The sequence below is a fragment of the Drosophila suzukii genome, chromosome 2L (genome assembly GCF_043229965.1).
Source record: "Drosophila suzukii chromosome 2L, CBGP_Dsuzu_IsoJpt1.0, whole genome shotgun sequence".
Taxonomy (NCBI): domain Eukaryota; kingdom Metazoa; phylum Arthropoda; class Insecta; order Diptera; family Drosophilidae; genus Drosophila; species Drosophila suzukii.
The window spans coordinates 6647957-6668410 of NC_092080.1; the positions used below are offsets into that span (position 1 = coordinate 6647957).

General features: G+C 37.2%; 1 protein-coding gene across 1 annotated transcript in view; it reads right to left on the reverse strand.

The window, feature by feature from the left end:
• The window catches only part of Tmtc1 (Transmembrane O-mannosyltransferase targeting cadherins 1), a 66925-nt gene extending 46952 nt beyond the window's left edge, over positions 1 to 19973 (reverse strand). The window contains 2 exon segments of the mRNA XM_070994282.1: positions 12532 to 12819; positions 19600 to 19973. Of these exon segments, the coding sequence (XP_070850383.1) occupies positions 12532 to 12560 (29 nt within the window). The 5' untranslated portion in view covers positions 12561 to 12819; positions 19600 to 19973.
• Between the last annotated feature and the right edge of the window lie 481 nt (positions 19974 to 20454).

The following is a 20454-nucleotide window of genomic DNA, read 5'->3' on the forward strand; positions in this document are numbered from 1 at the left end:
CCTAAATCGCTTGAAAGCGAACAAACATTTATTGTATGTGCTCAAAAAAGCCGACAATAGACTACGTAAGGCAATTATAAGCAATAGTAATAGTGACCTGGTAAAAACAATAGTAGAGATTGTATTGAACACATTACAGGGAAACCATAAAGTTACTAAATCCCATCTTAATGCTCTAAAAAAGTATAAAAATGCATTGCGCTACCTTTCGTGCCCAAAGCGTACATTAAACTCTAAGAGAAAAGTCCTTATTCAAAAAGGGGGATTTCTACCGATTCTAATAACTTCATTGCTTTCTGGAATTTTTGGAAAACTATTAAAAAATGATTAAGAATAAACATAATTTAAGCAAAGTAATTTTAATGCATCCTAACAGCTATCAGAAATTGATAAACAATGATAGAGGAAATGAATTAATAAATATAAAATTTTTACCAATATTAAATAATAACAAAATAAGTGATTTCGATAAATGGATCAAAATTCGTCAAGAATTAAGTTACTATCAAAATAAAAAACGTAATAAATCATGGAATTTTCAAAATGAACAAAAAGCGAATCCTATTACAACCAAAACAATTGAATCCCAAACCACTGATTGGATTGATATAAAACCCAGCACATCAAAATCAACATCAAAGTACGATCACTCACGTCCGGAAAAATTTGAGTTTCCCGATTTACCACCTGAAAGTGATAATGAGGATTTTAGTTCCAATAAAAAAGAAAATGTTGTATCAGATAAACGAAAAGTGAGTGATACCTCTTTTTTAGATAGTGAAACAGATAAAAAGAAAATAGGATTAGAGAAACCAGTGCTCAAAGTGAAGCTTAATGAACGACAACGCAAATTCAAAGCAAAACTACAAAAATTGAAAACGGAAACTTTACCTTATCAAAATTTTAAATATGTAACAGGACGTGAAAGGTTAATGCGATCGGTTAGAACAAAAAATCCAGTACAAACTGGTAAAAATAAATTAAATTGGATTTCGTATCATTAACTTCCATAAAAATCAAATATGGGTTATTTAAATGAGATTTTTATCACATTGTTAAGTAATGACTCAATGAATGTATTTCCTGACAACGTAAAGTGTGCATTTACAAACATTGTTAACATTCCAGAAGACATGAACGATGATTGGGAAGTCGGTATTTCAGACATATATTTGAATAATTACATTAAATTTACACCTAACCAAGATAAAAATGTCGTTGAAGAAACCGAGTTTGTTAGTCTTGTAAATGCTGAAACATTTAGGTATAAAAATGTATCCGTTCAAACGAATATTCCTGAAAATGGATTGATTTTTATTTACACTGACATAATAAAACCAAGGTCAGTAGGTAGTAAAAGACCGCGATGTCTTCGTGTAATGCATTATAATGGAAAGGAAAAAAATATTCAATTTAAAAATATTGAATATTACCCTTTGGACATATGGTCACCAAATGAAATCTCAATACTAATTACTGATTCCAATGGATATAAGGTACCATTTGAAACTTCAGCTGTTCCGATTTTCGTTACTCTTCACTTTAGAAGAAGAAGAAGGTCAGGACTATAAATAATGCATACCCAAATATTATTTATTTAGAACCAAAATAGTCATCATGGTGAAATCTTATCAGGATTATTATGTAAATCAGTGTGGTGGGGGCTTAAGCAACATCGGAAGTCTTTACATATCTCCGCATATAGTGCAACAAGGACGAGGAATCGGAAATTTTTTTAGCGGTCTTTTTAATTACATAAAACCACTTTTTCTTTCGGGCATAACTGCTATAAAAAATCAGGCTGCTGAGACTGGTAAGGCTGTAATCAATGAATTTGGGAGAAAGCCTTTAAGAAATATAATTCAAGAACAAAGTAAAATTGCTTTACAAAATCTTTCAAATAAAGCAATTGATAAAATTACCCGTTTTCAAAGTGGAAGTGGAAAAAGAAATAAAAGGCTAGGTAATAGGAAAAAACGACTTCATTATACATCTAAACGACAACGTAAACATACCCAAACGCAACATAAAAAAAAAAAATCAACAAGAAAATTAAATATTAAAGATATTTTTTCTAAAGCAAAATGAGTACGCATATCGAATGTATGAAAAGTGAATTAGATTTGTTTGCGGCACACCCCACGCAAAGTTCTATTCTAAGAACTGAAGAAGTCTCATACAACCCAATTGCTTCTTTGGACGGTGCCTCTTCAATCGAATTTGTTTGCTTGGGAAATGGTGAAACGTATCGAGATTTATCAAGTGTTTATTTACGACTTGTTGTGCAACTTAAAAAAAATGATAACAACAGCATTGAAGGAAATGCTGTTGGTGTTGTAAACAATATTCTACATTCAATATTTAGAAGTTCGTCAGTTTATTTAAATAATATACTGGTATCGCAAAGTGATAATAATTATCACTATAGAGCGTATTTGCAAACAATTTTAAACTATGGGAGTGACGCCTCTGAAAGTCACTTGGCCTCCCAAGGTTATTTTCCCAATTTTGGAAGAATAACAGCAGGGAAATATGTTTATCCGGACTCGAATGAAACCCTTAAAAATATGTTTCAAAATAGTAACAAGGTTGAGTTATTCGGAAAAGTTCATGGAGATATTTTCAATCAAACCAAACTGCTTGTTAACAATGTTGATTTAAGAATTAATTTCAATATTGAAAAAACAGCGTTTTATTTAATGGAAACTGGTACTGAATCAAATTTAAAGATACTTGAAGCACAACTTTTCATGAACCACATAACAGTTAACCCAAGCATTTTATTGGCTCACCATCATGTTTTACAAACAAAAAATGCTCTGTACCCATTCAGCAAGGTTGAAGTCAAATCATTTACAATATATCCGGGCAACAATACACTGTCGATAGACAACGCAGTTATTGGTCAAATACCAAATTTTCTGGCCTTTTGTATGGTTAAAAACCGCTCATACTCAGGAAACCGAGCCTTAGACCCATTTCAATTTGAACATTTTAAAATTCAACGCTTTAACCTATTGGTTAATGGAGTTCAAGTTCCTTCCCAGGCTCTGGAGTTCGATTACTCGAACGCTGAAAAGGTTCAAAGCTCAAGAGGTTATAATATGCTTTTTAGATCATGTGGAATTAAACATTACGATCGTGGACTACAAATTACCAAGGAAATGTTTGATTCAAACAGTTTTATATTAGCCTTTGACTTAACTGCTGATCAATCAAATTCAACTATATGTTCAAATTTAATCAGTCAAGGTACTATAAGAATCGAAGGAAGATTTTCGGAACCACTTGCTGAAGCAGTTACTTGCTTGGTATACTGTGAATACGATTCAATGATTGATATTGATAAGCATAGAAATATTCGTACGCTCTTTTAAAATGAATACTTTACAAATTGAACATTTTCTTTCTAAGCATTCAAAGACAAAATCTATTTTTAAAGGAGTTTTTCCTTCGGATAGGTTACCAAAAACTATTTTAAAGTATCCCGCACTAATAATTGCGAATACCGACACTTCAGATCAACCTGGAACTCATTGGATTGCATTTTATTTTGATAGTCGTAGGTCGGCAGAATTTTTCGATTCATATGGTCAATATCCCCAGAAAAAAGAATTTTTAAAATTTTTAAAATCTAACGCTTATAAATTTTTTTTTAATAAGCAACAACTACAGGGATACTTTTCTAACACTTGCGGACATTATTGTATGCTGTACGGTCTTTTTAAAAGTAAAAAGAAAACCCTAAATTGTTTTTTAAGAAAATTCAAGAAAAACGACTATTCATTTAATGATAAATTAATAATAAAAATGTTTAAAAACCATTTTAAAAAATAAAAAACATATATATTTAAGTAAAATTAATTCGTTTTATTTATGGTTTTGGAGCAATACGTTTGTTTAACTTATAATATTTAATCATTAGACTAAGGGCTTCCTCTTTCAGTGCAGGCAGCATATGACACTGACATGTGTCTGGTCCAGATGAGGCATCATCGTCGCTCCAGGGACAAAGTTTATAATGGAATCCAAACTTCGAATGGATCAACTCTTTTTCCTCTAAATCCTCCAAAGTAGCTTTTAGGAACTCCATCCTTTGTAGGTGTTGCTCGAAAAGCATGCCTTCAAATTGCATCAAGAATAGTTCTATCTGTTGAGCGTACATTTTTAAGGAAAACTATTTCTTTTTGAGACTGATTTAAGACTGTTGTTGGATTTAAAAACTCAGCTCTTTATATTGAAGAATCTTATTTACTTTACTTATTTACTGATAAAAATTCAATTTGTGCACAACTATATCTGTTCAGATCTTTTCCTTTATATACCATATGAGTTATTCCATTCTCATTTAATTTCCTAAATGGTGTCTTTGTAGAAAATTTGTTCACATAACTTTTAGGTAGAAATATCCAAACATCTTTATCGTCCTTATCAGTTAAATACAGAGCTATTTTAGTTCCATATGGTGTCTTTTTCAGCTTACATCCAGTGATCTTATACTCAAATCCAATACATAGATTTTCAATTTTTGTGTAGCCAATCACAGGCTTCACGTCATTTAAGGTCTCTAAGAAGTCCTATCAAATTCAACAAAATTAGGTGATAATGTATTTACTTTTAATTTATATGCATACCATTTTTGATCAGCGTAAGATTGGATTCGTCGTGCACTAGTACCTAACTGTTGTATACTAATTCTTTAACCAGAAATTACATGGTCTTTTATACTTGTCAAAAACTATACATTTCTATCAATTCATGTGGAGTAAATGAGATAACAATATGTCTTCATTATATGTACCAAAATACTTATTCAAACTATGTAATACTTGAGAATAAAGTCAGAAATACATATCAGTATGCCTATCTCTTTTTATATTTATATAAATCTTTCAATAGCGTTAAAATAAAGTTAGTATATATAACGTAAGAATTGTCCCTCAAATGCTATATAAGATACATTTTTTATAGAAAAGTCAGTTTATTTTTAAAAACATCGAAATGGTGAAGTACCATTGCGAGTTGTGTTCAGAAACAAAATCCTTTACTACTCGCAGCGGCCTAAAAGCGCATACCTTAAAAATACACAACTTCGCCTATCAGAAATCTAAATCCTCCTTTTATTATTGTTATTTCTGTCCTAAAGTACGGAAAATTTGGTTGCGATACGACTTTAATATGCATCGTCTATTGGTTCACAACGCAGAGCTAAAAAGTATTTGTAAGGCAAAGAAAAATTGTTCAATAAATAAAAAACAATTATAAGCCCTCAATTTTAAAATAGTATTTACTTTATTTTTCTTTATGCATCGTGTATTTATAATTAAAAAGTTACGAATCTAGGTCAAATAAAACATCTAGTAATGCGTCGTCATCTCCATCATCCAGCAAAGTTAAATAATGGTTAGTCAGTGGCGGTTGAGGTCCCATAAGTTCTTCAAAGATGTGGTCGTCGTTAGGAAAAACCTCATCTTCTGGCCTGGATAGGTCGTCGTCCAATTGAAATTCCTGTGCACACTGAAATACATCTTCACCTTCTTCGTGTGTGATAAGGGATTCCAAGAAAGCCTGCGTAGTAGTCCCCAATGGAAACTGGCTCCACTCAAGAGACTCCAATCCTGGGTCCCTATTTTGGGTCGACGATGCAGCCGGTTGAAATACGCTTTGTAGAAGGCGATCAACCGAATCTTCTGCTTCGGAAACCTGCACAAGGTCCAGATCCGAGTTTTCGATTATTTCAAGATCAGAATCTTGCGTGGGTGGTAATTCCAGGTTGTCAATCTCAACCTCGTTTTCCGAATCGATAAATTCTACGGTTAGATCCATAGGATTGCAGTACTGAGGCATTTGAAGAACTGATCCTGAGCAATTTGAGTGGTGTCATTTTTATAGTCCAGAATGTTCACTTAACAGGTTGACATCTACAGGGAGTGCATACAGGCATGTTGTACTCCTAGAACCAATCCGATTGGTTCTCGAACATAAGGAGCAGCCCAATACCCCAGTAGAATGGTTATTAGAAGGAAAACGAACACAAGGATTGATAACAAGTTACCGGGGGTGAACGTGGTGTAGGAGGGGTCTGGATGTAGGTAAATATCGAAGGTGTGCAACTTCGACATAGGTTAAGGAAAGGCAATCTCTGTGTAAGCAAGATATGAATAAATGGTCAGTTAAGGTCGGGCCAGCATTGGCATAAGATGTCGCGATGCAACCATTCGAATTTCCTAAGCCTTAAGCTAAGAGTAGCTATTAAAAGCGGTTGCGGAGGTTTTTTAGGCGGTTTTAAATGTATTTTGTATGAGTTGTTTTTAATTGCAAGCGTATACTCATCCCATAATCAGTGTGTTTGGTATTCCACGGAACCCTCCCGTTTTATTGCATTTCAAATATTGTGACCCCTCGTTATCTTCTGAGAATGAGCAGGAGAAAGTGAACGTGCGTACCCACGAACCCGAATCTCACCCCCTACCCTCGAGTCCTTGCTCATGACTGCTTGTGCGCGAAGGTGTGAAATTTTAATTTTGTGAGTTTTTTTCAAAATGTGCAGTTTTTATTTTAGAACAGAGAAAATTATACCATTGGAAAGGGCTTGAAAAATGCTTTCCAATGATACCAAATTTTTTTTTTTTTTTTTTTAGTGAGGGGGTATACTATTTAGGGTATCGGAGGTCATCGTCGTTTTTTGCCTTTTTCAGTCGAGTAGTGGGAATATACGAGAGAGGCAGAATTTGAAATTCGGTACAATTTTCCGCTTCAGTGCACCGTTTTAAGAAATTCTTAAACCTAAACTTCTTATCCTACACATAAATATTATTGGGTGGCCTTTAGATATAAACCCTGAAAAGTGTTCCCAATAAGAAATTTACAACACAAACCTTAAAGTGATCCCACTAGCTAATTTTTCTATACACACCCGTCTAACTTAATCGTAGACACAAACAATTTCGATATCCTCAGCTAATTTTTCTATACACTAACTTCTAACTTTATCGTAGACACAAACAATTTCGATATCCTTAGCCCTGAAAAGTGATCCTATAAGTCTTATACAACTTGAACATTAAAGTGATTCTTCGCTCATTTTTCCTAGACACACTCCTCAAAAGGAATCGTATAACATATAAGAAAAACTAGAGTATAAGACCGCAGCGGCTGTCATCGCAGCGGCAGTCTCGGCAGCGTCCAAACCTCCGCTGCGAAAACCGCCGCTCCCGTATATTCCCACTACTCGACTGAAAAAGGCAAAAAACGACGATGACCTCCGATACCCTAAATAGTATACCCCCTCACTAAAAAAAAAAAAAAAAAAATTTGGTATCATTGGAAAGCATTTTTCAAGCCCTTTCCAATGGTATAATTTTCTCTGTTCTAAAATAAAAACTGCACATTTTGAAAAAAACTCACAAAATTAAAATTTCACACCTTCGCGCACAAGCAGTCATGAGCAAGGACTCGAGGGTAGGGGGTGAGATTCGGGTTCGTGGGTACGCACGTTCACTTTCTCCTGCTCATTCTCAGAAGATAACGAGGGGTCACAATATTTGAAATGCAATAAAACGGGAGGGTTCCGTGGAATACCAAACACACTGATTATGGGATGAGTATACGCTTGCAATTAAAAACAACTCATACAAAATACATTTAAAACCGCCTAAAAAACCTCCGCAACCGCTTTTAATAGCTACTTATATATATTTTTCTTTCTGGGTGTACATATACATATACTTATATACGGATATGCACCACCCACTGCAGATTACCAAAGTCGCAGCTAACATATTTTTCCCAAAAAAAAATGAAAAAAGAAATGGTATAGTATAGGAAAAGCTGTTGGAAAAGGAGTATGAAAAAATGGGAAACTGTTGCAAGTGTGCTAAAGTTTCATGCTTCATTGGATGCCGACGCCCGGGACCTTTTTCCCCATTTCCCAAACTCCTTGGAGCCCGTTTTCTTGGCGGCAACATCGAGGCACGCGCTCTCCAAGAACAATCAAATTTGCAACGAGCTTCTCCGGGTGTAATATTCCGGCCAGCCAGTCAGTCAGACATGTGGCCATGCTCCTCCGTCGTATCCTGGCTGCACCACATGCAATAATGTGGTGCTTTTGGGGGTGGCACTTTCATAATCGAAAGAAAGCCAAAAACCGATGCAGCTACCGGAATTCTCCCAGGGGCTTTCGGGCCCATTAAAGCCCTAAACGGGGGCATACGAAATTTAAAAGGCAAACTCCCCCGACCGCCATTGTCTGCGAGAAGAGGAAGAGGAGACTCAAACACACATATGCTTAGCGCTTACTTTTTGGGACTGTATATATGGTTTATGTATTACCCGGCGGATGGATCCCTTTTATAGTGCTGGGGGATGGGGGAAACCTTAAACGTTCCCCCCCTTTTTCGCCTCCTTTACTTTTTTATTTGCATATTTTAATGCAAATTGTGCAGAATTAATTTAGTGCTGTTTAGTCTCGAACTCGAACTGGAGACCCGACCCCATATCCCGATCCGTAACCCCCGTAACCTTCTCCAGAATTTACCACACTTTTCCCCTCTGTGTGTGTTTGTCGCGTGGGTGGTTTTCGTTTCATATGTAAATATTCAAGTTTCAAGTTATTTTGCCTTCAAGTTCTTCGTCGTAGTCGTCGTCTCCATTGTCGTTTTACTTTATTGTTTATGCCCGAATTGTGTTTGAGGAGCACTGGAGTGTGGCCTAGTTTCGGGGCCAAGAGGCAATGAATGTGCGAAAAATATTTTATGAGCTATATTATGTAAACTGAATTTAGTTTTCCGACTTGGCCCTGTCCTTTTTCCCTTTTGACATTATTTGCTCTCTCTTATTTGGTGGCCCTTTGTGCAAGTTTGTTGGCCAAATATTTTCGAGTCTTCCATTTGCCTGTGAATGAACTAATCCGGACACGATTTGGGTTTTTAGAAACGTTCAAATTTCATAGAATGTCTCATTAGCCGGGCGCTTCAGGACGCTCGCTTGAATATTCATGCGTGAAGAGGCGACAACCAAGAGAATTATTACAGGGAATTGCATAAAAAATGTTGCTCACGTACAGAGGAAATGAAATGAAATGAATTTCTGAGCCGTCCTTCACTTTGTTCGCTAGTTATCTGGCTGCGTTTTTCCGCTACTCTTTTCATTTTTTCTCTGTTTTTTTTTCAGCAGCTGGGCCTTGGAGCGCGAGAGCTCTGGGAAATTTATGCTGATCATTCATAATGTCAAAGACGCGCCAAAGGATACGGGGCTGGGTTTTCAGGTTCCTTGTTCCAGGACCTCGGACTAGGCTCGGCACCATCGCGAGAATGAATGGCCCAGGTCAGGGCAGGACCACTGATAGCTTGGCCCAGAAACGCTGCGCTGTTCGGGCCAAATTTGGTTAACCCCTTGCGGGCCAACGGTGCGTATGAGCAACTATTCATTTTGTGTCCACACTGCGTATGAGTAACATTTTATTTTGCGAAGAAGACACATTGAATTTATGGTAACTTTTTATTTCCGAAAAAAGTTTGGTAATTTGAAAAAAAATGTGGTAATTTTTAACGTTAAATAAAAGCCTCAAATTTTGGAAAATTAGTATAATTAAGAAAATTAAATTAATGGTATTATAATACAATAAAAATATGTATAACTTTTCATTTTGCAAAAAATGGAATTTGAATATATTTTAATAAAAACATGGTCATTTTCATTCATCAAAATATATTTAAGCTAAGTGAAATGTTAAAGCTATTGTAATTAAATGAAAAATATAATAAATTTTTATTTTTAAGTACAGTTCTTGATACTTAGAATAAATGGCAAGATTTATATTGCGGGATTACTACTTTTCTTACAAGTATTTCCCATGATAGCAAATAAGTTAATTATAGTTTTTTAGGTATTGGTATTCAAAGAAAAATATTATTATTTGTTATTATTAAATACAGATCTTAATATTTATTATAAATGGCCATTTTTATGAAGCAGGATCTCAACCAATCTACTTAATTTTTACAAGCATATCCCATGCCTGTGATGCCTGTAAAAAATAAGATTATTTTCCCTGAGAGGAAAAGGGTTAAAATCCACTTTTACTGAAGCACTTTCTGCTCTTAGCTTTCCGGGGCTTCTAATCATCACCGCATTATCATCGCAATACGCGCCAAATGAGGCGCTGCAAGGGGGAAAAAGGGAAAGTGAGTTTCCCTTTATGGCTAAACAAATGCCAGGAGCTGTACCCCACCAGCGAATCCTCTTGGCCAAATTATTTATATGTAAAGCGAGTTGTGTCGCCGAGTCGGGGGAAATCAGCCAAGGCAAAGGCAACACGAAAAACCGTGCACAATAAGAAAGGAAAATCAATTTCCGCTTTCGAAATAATTCCAAAGCCATACAAAAGCGGGCTGTATGGGTTGGGGATCCAAAGCCGAGGCTGAGCTTCGACTAAAGCCAAAAGGAGCAGAGATGAACGCAAAAAAGTTGCCATTATCCTGAGCGGCGGCAGCGAGAGATAAGATATTTGCACAAGAATGGCATTCAGTTGATAAAATCCCATTTGAAAATGAGCGAATGCCTGGCAATGAGCAAAAGCGGAGCCAGGATATCGAAGGACTCGCCGCTGAAACAGAGGACTTCGCCCGCCCGGTTGGGATAACAATTTTATAAATAAATATTTGTGCGGGACGAGTCCTTCGAGCCGGCTGCCATCTCTTTGCTTTTCGCTTTTGAACTCAACTATCGGGCGATAAATCATTTGAAGTCCCCCCCCCCCCACCAACACCATTGGCCCGGTGACAATCTCTGCCGGACGGAGTTCCCTTCCTTACGCACTTTTGGGCCCGTAAATCTGTGCCGGAGAGGAAGAATAAAAAAAAGAAATGGGGGAAAAAAGAAGGCAACTGTTCAAGTAGAGAAACGGAAGCGTGTCTCCGTCTGATAGCCTCAATGACTTCCGTTCCTGGCGTTTAATGCTTTTTAATGAGTTGCTGCTGCAAATGTTTGAGGACATCGACATGGACGTGGACGTGGATGTGGATGTGGACAAGGATGTGGATGGGTATGTGGATGTGGATGCGTACATGGTCCTGGACAGCTTAATCGATTTCATTGTCTACTGGCCGGGGTCTCAGGTCAGGAAATTGCTCAAGTTCCCCGAAACTCTTAAACTTTAATTTCGCCCCACAATTTATAGCACACCTTTTGGGGCAGTTTATGGCATTCGAATGGGTTGCTTGGGAAAGATATGATTTTATTTAGGGGCAGCTGGAAAATGCTTTTTAATAAAAACAAAACTACCTGAAGATACAAAATATATTAGAAAAAATGTTTGTGGTTTATACAATCCCTAAAAAAGGATTCATTTACATGCTGGTAAATTCTTTTAAAATATTTATTAAACAAAACTTCCTAAATTTAAAAAACAAAATATATCATTTAAAATAAAATTGTATGTTTTATAAAATTCTTAAAATGAAAACCCTTTAGGAAATGCCTTTATTTAATGACTTAAGGATCTATCCCCAAAGATATTATTTAAATGAATCAACTTTTTTTTTGCTTTCCCAATCCAAAGTTTTTCCAATGAATCCGTTTAAGAGAACAGCCTTAGCTTCCCAGTCGGATTTATGTCCTGAAGTCCTTGCCCCATGATGCCCGATTTGAGTATTGTGTCCAAATCGTTTTCGGACGACAGTTTAGAATTCGATTGGCCCAAGCTCGAATCTGATTACTTATGCCGGTCAGGTAAATCTTGTAAAAATTGTCTCCTGCGACGAGATGTTTTTTGGTGGTGGTGTCAGGTTGGGTTTGCTTTCACTTTTGCTTGGCCAACCAGTTGGCCATTTGGCCAGAAGACTTGATTTGTTGGCCGTGCCCTAAAGTGGGGCTTTAATTTGTTTTGGTCACTGGTAGCCATATGTCTTGGTTGCCATGGAGAGAGGGGCCAAGATGAATGCCCGGGACCGCGGGCTCTTGGCTTCCTTCCTGGAGTCCTGGATCTCCTCCATCTTTCATCCCGCGTCTTGACAAATGAGTGGCCCAAAGGTCGTTGCCAGGGTCGCGAATTCTTTTATTTTTTTATTTTATTATTTGTTTATGCGTTGCCCGTCCGCCGTTCTGGTCTATTGAAAAATCTTTCTTTTTTCTCTGGGGGCGTTAGGGGTGAGAAACAAGAAAGTAATGCAGAAAGATAAACAAGTAGCCGCAAATGGCCAGAAAGAGGACCCCTGACCAGTAGTCCCACTTCCGGGCCACGTTCTTGGCCAGGACCTAACAAATTGTGGGTAATATTTTCATTTCATCAGGAGTGTCCTTGGCACTCCGCCTTGGGGGCATCACCGGCCCCCTCAAGTTGGCAACTTTATTGCATTATTGAAAAACTTGTCAAAATATTTTGAATGTGTAGAAAAGCTCTTGGCTCTTATTAAATTTACCGCATCGCCCGCCCTCTCATAATTGTATGAAAATATTGTATTTCAAGAATGCCTCGGCCAAGACGTGGGCAATATATCTCTTATTATTATTATGTTTATTTTCAAAACTTACCTCGGACGACGGCATTGGGGAGTGTGCATTTTTAAGCGACTGACTTTGTCTGGCTCCGGTGATTGGAATTGCTCATGGTTTAATTAACGCAAATGGCAATATTAAAATTTTATGAATTTCATATTTTATGCAACTAAGGAATTTCAACAGCAACAAAGTTGACTGGTGTTTTTCTGCGCACTCATATTTTGCAATCATGTGAATTTGTTGTGGTTTAATTAAATTGCTGTTGATCCTTGCTAGATTCGTTGGTCATGTTTATATTTTTTTTCTTTTTTCTGTGTGCAACTGCAAGGAAAATGTGAAATATTTGTTTATTAAATATTTTGTTTTTGATGCATAGAAGTGTTTTTATAATGTGTGGCTTTGGTGAAGCCGTAAGAAGTAAGGGTCGAAAAATTGTTCAGTCAGAAGCGGCATTCTTTAATTCAATTTATTTTATTTAATTTAATATAAATTGATGATGAAATCGGCTATCACAAAATTCTCTAGTGACTTTTAATTGCTTAATGAGGTGCTTTTCGGAATATTATAAATATTCTAAGTCACTTGAGCATTTTAAATATCAATTTATTATACCTGTTTCAGCAATCCAATCCCATTCGAATGCATTTCTATTCCCCATGACAAAGAGAAATTCTCTGGAAACCTATACCCTTTGCCATAAAATGTTGGTTTCGATTGCAGAACTATCCAGAACAGCATCTAATTGATGGCAAAACCGGATGGATTCTTTCTACTGACCCTCGCAGGCATCCTTAGTCCCCGTAAAATAATCCAGGAGCACCAAGTTGATGTCGAAGCTACATTTTATTTTCAGAAATAATGAAGCTCATGCTGAAAATAATAGGTACATATTGATGAAATTTAATATGTTGAGAAAAGCTCAATTTGCTCGTCGGCTAAGCGGAGTGCGATGGGGCAACACAATTCGCATCAAATTTCCAATTAAACAACCAATTCTAATTTATATTGCGCAAGTTGCCCGCTTTGTTTTTGTTTTGTTTGCCTTTGTATCTAATTCATAGTAAATTATTTTGGGGTAATTATTTTGTGGCCGGCTATTAAATATCTCTGACATGGCGCTAGTTGGTTTGATGTCAGACAATTATTTTCGATTCATTAGTATGAAATTCGTTTCGCTTTTTCGTAGTTTGCCGCAGCCACTTTTGCTGGAGAATTTTTAATGCCATGTATTGTTTTTGTGTTGCATCGCGTAATTGAAAATTTGCTTCCTAATTAGTGAAAGGGTTTTCAGCCGCATTTTCCCTATCCTTTTGTCCTGTGTGAATCAATATTCTGCCAGGATGTCAGCAGCCAAAATGTATCTACATACGAGTGTCTATTATGTGAAAATGCGCATATGGCTGAGTGGGTGGCATATAAATGTCGCAGTCAATAAAGCAAAAGATTCAGAGAACTCATTTTATTTTAAAGTCTAAATCGGAGGAACGGGAAAGTCATAATATGGTATAATCGACTAGAAAACACCATGTTTATTTTATAATTTTTATTTGATAATCTATATTATACTATACCATGATATACTATTATATTATATACACTATACTATTTCAAATTACATTTTCTATGCGTGGTGTAATTTAAATTATATGTTATATCATTTGCTTAATCAAAAACCCCATCTTATTTATATGGAATTCTTTATCTAGGGTACTTTGAAGTCTCTTCCATTTCGTTTGTTTTCTTTTGGAGAACCACCAAAGCCCACGACTTGAGTGAGTGTCACGCACATTTTTCCCCAGCCCACATAAATATTCACTCCCCTTTTCTGCACCAATCTCAATGGCAATTTCTATGCGCATTTTTCTATTATTTATTGTTTTTATTAAGCTCCGTATGGGGTTTTTTATTTTGGGGTGTGGTGGCACCCCCCATATCGTGATGACAGTTGCCATTGATTTCGTTTAGAGGCGAAAAGAAAATTAGCCACGTTTTCATTTCATTTGCATGCAGTGCTGAATAAAAATTATATTCATTTATATTGGCGAGTGTATCGGCAATGCAATAATATTTCCCCCTGATTTGCTATAATAACATTACCGCCTGTCGCATAAATTATGCATTGAATAAGCAAAAAGTAGGGTAATTGGAAAATACACATTTTTGATTTGCTTATCCGAATTTTTCCGGGATGAGCGTTGAGATCATAATCAGTTCTTTTGGGATAATATTCGGACTATTTGATAAGTCTTTTTCACAGATGTTTGTGATCAATCCAATTGGCTTCAATGTATTGTATATTCTTTTATTTTAAATACTAAAGAAACTAAACTGAAGTATATAAACAATGGGTACTAATCGGATCCAAGTCAGTGTAGCAAAATATGAAAATATATATTTTTATTTTTTCCCATATGTGCATATTTTGTACTGGTAAAGTGGATTTCTCGAAGCAGCTTAAAATTGCTCAACAATTGAAATTCAATTTACCGCCACCCTCTAACATTTTGCTGGGGGAACGTCGACAAGTCAATTTCTGTATCGATTCGATCGAAGAAAAAGCAATTAAACAGCCTGTGCCGTGTGAAAATGTTCTTTAAATTGAAAATCATAATTATTCATGACGAGGACGGCGAAGCGAAGTGCCATATACCATCGGCTATATTCGAGTAGAAAAGTGCTTATAGTCAGTCACTCATGTTGGCTGTTGTTTGGCGAGCTCTTAAATATAAAACATTTAACGCTCTCCTTTGTTGATATTGATGGCTCGACTCATTCGCTTCATTTGTTGGTTGCATAAAAGCCGCTCCATCGTATCCGTCGAGCCCATTGTGAGTGGTTTTTCCATCATATTCGCTCGTTTTGTTTTCCCCGCTTTTCATTTTTTTGTTCATTTTTCATTTTGCAGTTTTCATTTAAAATTTTTTTTGTTATTTTTGCACTTTCTCCATTCATTCAAACAAGTAATGAAGTTCTCTTCTGCCAAGCGGATCGTACCTCCTTTGTTGTTGTTGTTTTTATTCGGTTTGATATTCTTTTTATCGATGCACGTTAAATTTTATTGCAATTGTTATGCGTTCGCATCTTCAGCATGGTATGGTATGGTATGGTATGGTATGGTATGCTGCGGTGCTCTGTGGTGGCGTTTTATATTTAATAAATTTAAATCACTTTATATGTGAGTTTTATGTGCGTTAATAATGCGAGCGAGCGAAATGCGTTCCCCAACCATTTTTTATGGACAAAGAGCAGAAATTTCAAAAGCAATTTATTCCGCACAGTATACCCGATACAATATGAACATAAACTAGCCAACGTTGATGTGCGATGCGCAGGATATTAATGATGAGTTTGGTATCCGTTTTGAATAAGTAAGCAGAATCAGAACTCGACCAGTGTTTGATGGAAAAGAGCAAAGTCGTTAACAATTTAAATGTTTAATGGTTAAATTTTGTGATTATGGTCTTGTTGTTTTAATTGTCATAATTGGCTAGCTATTGATTACAGTGGGTTAATTTTAAAATAATAAAATTGATTGTTTAAAAGTTTCGGAGTTTTCCATAAATTTAAAACACTTCCGTTGGTAGCATATACATTGATTAAGTGGAATCTATTTAATATTTTATGCTAGTATACCATTTCAAACAATTTAACTTGACTAGAAAAAGATTCAGTATTAATTGTATATTATACTATTCTGATCTGATAATCCTCTTATCAAAACGTATTTAATATTTCAGGCTGGTATACATTTTGAAATGAATAGCTCGACTAGAAAAAAAAGCAATATCAAAGAGATATGATAAAATTCTATTCGTCTTTTCTTCTTATTAAAACATATTTCTACTCTTTCTATTTTGGTTCTCCAGACTTCAAAAAAGAGGAAGCTATTTTTAAATACATATATTGTATATGAATAGTGTCATTTAAGGCTTGAAATTATTAAGTCGACTAGAAAAGTATTCAATACTAAATAGATATAACAAAATTCTAATCTGATTATCTACCTATTATTAAAACCTACTATTGCTATTTTTTTTGTTCTCCAGACTGTAAAAAGTGGGAGCCATTTTAAGATACATATATTATATACGAATAGTGCCAGATATGGCTTAAATTGTTGCACACTCGAGTATGTAACGAATTTTGAAATAAAAAACGAAGACTTCAACTGCATAACTTTGTCTGTTTTGACCGCACCATCCAACGGCTGCTCTTCTGGCCAACTTGAAGCAAAGTTTGTGCAGTTTTTGCTACTTTCCAACATTTTTTTTGGTCGTTCTTGTGCACTTTGGATGTCAACACATCGACATAACGACACATTCGTCCAATTTACACACAGGCGGGGAGGCACTCGGGAAAGGACTCCGGCGGCAGACAAGCAGCAAACTTGAACTTTTGCGGCCAGCCAGATGTTGAGACTTACATTTACATTTTCTACAGATATTCCTATATATATATATCCCGCTCTATATATGTACGTTCTATATATATATCATCAAAGCACCCACGGCCACAACATTTTTGGCAACCGCGCGCATTCCTCGCACTCTAATTACATGTTGAACCGGGGGAAAAGCCGGAAAATGGCGGGGGAATTGCGGAAAACTCAAACTGAAAACTCGGCTTGAGCATGCGTTGTGGTTTTTCATTTGCATTCGCTTGGAGGAACTTCGCCCCGGAGTTTTAAGTGAATGAAATTTCTTGGCCAGGCCACTTCTTTCGGCTGGCGAGGATAATTAAATTGGGCACAAGTACAAGCTCTCTATATATAGTATGGTATAGTATAGTATGGTATAGTATATACTATGCATATCTACTTCTATATTTTATTTATGATTTCTTCGGGCTCTGCCTTTTGGCTCTTGTCACTGGGCTCTCGAGTTTGCCGAGCTGCGATAATTCCAGCCGAGCAGGATTAATTTCTCCGTTCTCCGTTCACGGTTTAGTGAGCAACAACAATTTTGCTACCATGAATGCATTTTCCGACCAGCATTTTCCACCCCCCCGCCCCCTTTATGCCCGCTTGTTTTGGGTTTTCTTCTGCTAAACTTTTGGGGGGGAAAATCATTTATCAATGTCAGAGAATGCAGAACATTCTCTCTCCGCACGAGAGGACTTGTGTATGGCGGCAGATTGCGACGGCCTAGCCTCTGATATTGGGTGGTTTTGGGTGGTCTTCGGCCTTTTCCAGGGGGTGGTGACTGGGTGGTTGGGTGACTGGGTGGTGCAGTGTGCCAGCAAGTGCGTGAAACAAGTTGGCGAAACTTCTGACTTTGTTTCGCAAAATACTCAAGTGATTTTGAAAATTATGCACACGCATAAATGCATCGACCCAACAGACATGTTCGAAAGTTTTTATCAAAATTGCAGGCTACCAAAAACAAGATGCGTACATAAAAGTTGATCACACTCGTATTGGTAGCTAAGGAAGTTTGACACTCTATATGCCATATGCAGAGAACGGCATAGAACTTTTTGATGTTTTGACATGTGAACTGTGACCTTACCAAAAAAGATAAAAAATTTTACTATTCATAAGATCATATATCTTATCACTTAAATTTTTAAGGATCATACAAAAGATTTTCATTTGGGCGTAGAGCTTAAATTTATAATCCAACTATCAAAATAATTACTAAAATCATATGTTATATCATACATTTAACTAGAAATAGAACAGAACTGAATAATTAGGATGAAACATATGGCGAAACTCCTCAGTAAGTGCACTATGAATATGGACAGTCAAATAATTGAATGGCATCGAATGGGGTCTGCATTTCCAACAATTTCCTGTTGGCCCTTTTCGAATGAGGCGTGGCTTTGTCTTTGGCTTATGGCAGAAACTTTAGCACTTAGTGCCAGGACTCCTCTATTACCAATCCCACTACCCCTTCCCCCCATTTGGATACCCACCATATACCCACTCCACCAAAGCGGTCGAGCTAGTGTTCTAATCCTCTGGCCGCCACTTGTTTGCTGGCGAAACAAGTTTGCACTCAAAACTCGTAAATAATGGATGGAAAAAAGCGCAACCGCACCATTCATAATGGAAAAAGTTGCCCGGCCACTTGAAACTATTGCACAAGCACCCAAGCTGGCCGAGCTGGGAAGGATTGCCGCCCGTTCTCCTCATCCTCACAAGGATGCATTGCATTCGAAGGATGCAGGGGGTGCAGGAGATGCAGTGCCTGCCGCCGGCGTTATTGTCATGTGTACAGTAAAAATAACAAATAACAAACAACGAGAACAGGGCCCAGCAAACCATCAAGAAGAATGCTCTTCGCCAGTGCTGGAATATCTACTGTTTCAAGCCAAACTTGGATGGTTTGGAAACTTGGAGAAGTATTACAAGAATACAGAACCATCTATTGGAACATTTAGAAAATATAATAAAGAATGAGGAGTGTTTAATAATATTATAATTATTAAATATTTGAAATTTTTAAAAATAGGTTATATTACCATTTCGGATAGGTATTTGTAAAGAAAAGAATTTTTATTTATATTATATTATTTTAATATATTAGGGACGTTTTCTGAAATATGATCCTTTCTGGCATCGATAAGCGGGCACCACTGACTGAGGATATTGCATTGGCCGTGGTTGCTGTGGCCTTGGTGCGGTTTTCAGGACTCGGGAGCGGAAACGGAAGGCGGAATGGGTGCCGTACTCCACTCCAAACCCCGACCATCCCCACCATCATCACCATCCCGCCCACAGCCCGTTTGGAAGCCAAGGTTATAGTCACATTTTTAATATGCTGTCTGTTCCGGTGCTGGACGTTGTTTATGATGCGCATACCCAATGGCATTCCATACGCGTGCATGCCTGGGTATTTGTGTAATAAATTTAAAATTGCTTTCGACTTTAAATTTCGCAGGAAATGCCGAGTGAAAGTCAACGAGCTTTAAGTTTAAATGTGCCTTATGGGCTGCATGAAATATGCTTCACTTCCCCCGAAAAGAGGCAATAAATTGGGATATTTATGAACTCATCTGTTATAATTTAATTAAGTTATTAGTTGTCAGGCGAGCAGGACATTTTCCCGGAATTATTCGATACGATAAAAGAAAAAATCTTATCGAATCTGGCCTTACCTTCAGAGGATTTTCAGGGGGTGAAAATACAATTGGATGCTTATAAAGAAAAGCCGGAAAAAACTTGGGGGAAAAACGGAAATTGGATTCACACACACGTGCCGCCGACCCACAGATGTCACACCCACAACAGGCCAATTATTGTAATATTTTGACTTTAGTTTGAATCTTGGGGGGCTTTAATTCGATTTAATTTATGTTGCAGCATGTTATGCACATATTTGCATAGGTTATATGTTTTGGAGCAGGGTGGAAAATCGCCACCCACTAAGCTCGTAATTTTGGGCGGAAAACCGGCGAAAACCGAGAACCGATCGACGACGACGACGACGTGGCGTCCACCACGCGATTCGAGTGCAGCAGGCAGACTGAGTGCCGCTCACCGCGAGAAGCGGCGGCAGAGCGGCGGCAGCGGCGGTCCCCTTTGGCAGCAGCGAGTGACCCGAGCGGTACGAATCGCCTGCCAATAAGAGCGGTACTCGCTCAACCGGGAGAGTTCCATTCGGCAGTCGTGACTCAACACTCGTGACTGGAGAAATCACTGCGCAGACGCACGCTCTTCCACTGTTATTCGTACTGCTAAGTACCAGAGTGGTGGGTTTTGAAATGCTTCTACTAGACCCCTGCCAAAAAGCAACAGTTTGGATTGCTGTCCCAAATATTTTTAGCCCTTAAGAATTTAAAAAAATTATTTAAGCCGTCTTAGTAGTATAAAAATAGTTCATGCTGTTCTGCCGGCTTAAGCTCGTCGAATGTGGGGTGAGCTTGTTTCCTAAACTTTGTAGCATTTTGCTTCGTTCTTAACATTTTTTATCCGCTCTTCTATAACAGTTTCTGCTAAACTCCCCTCTTGCT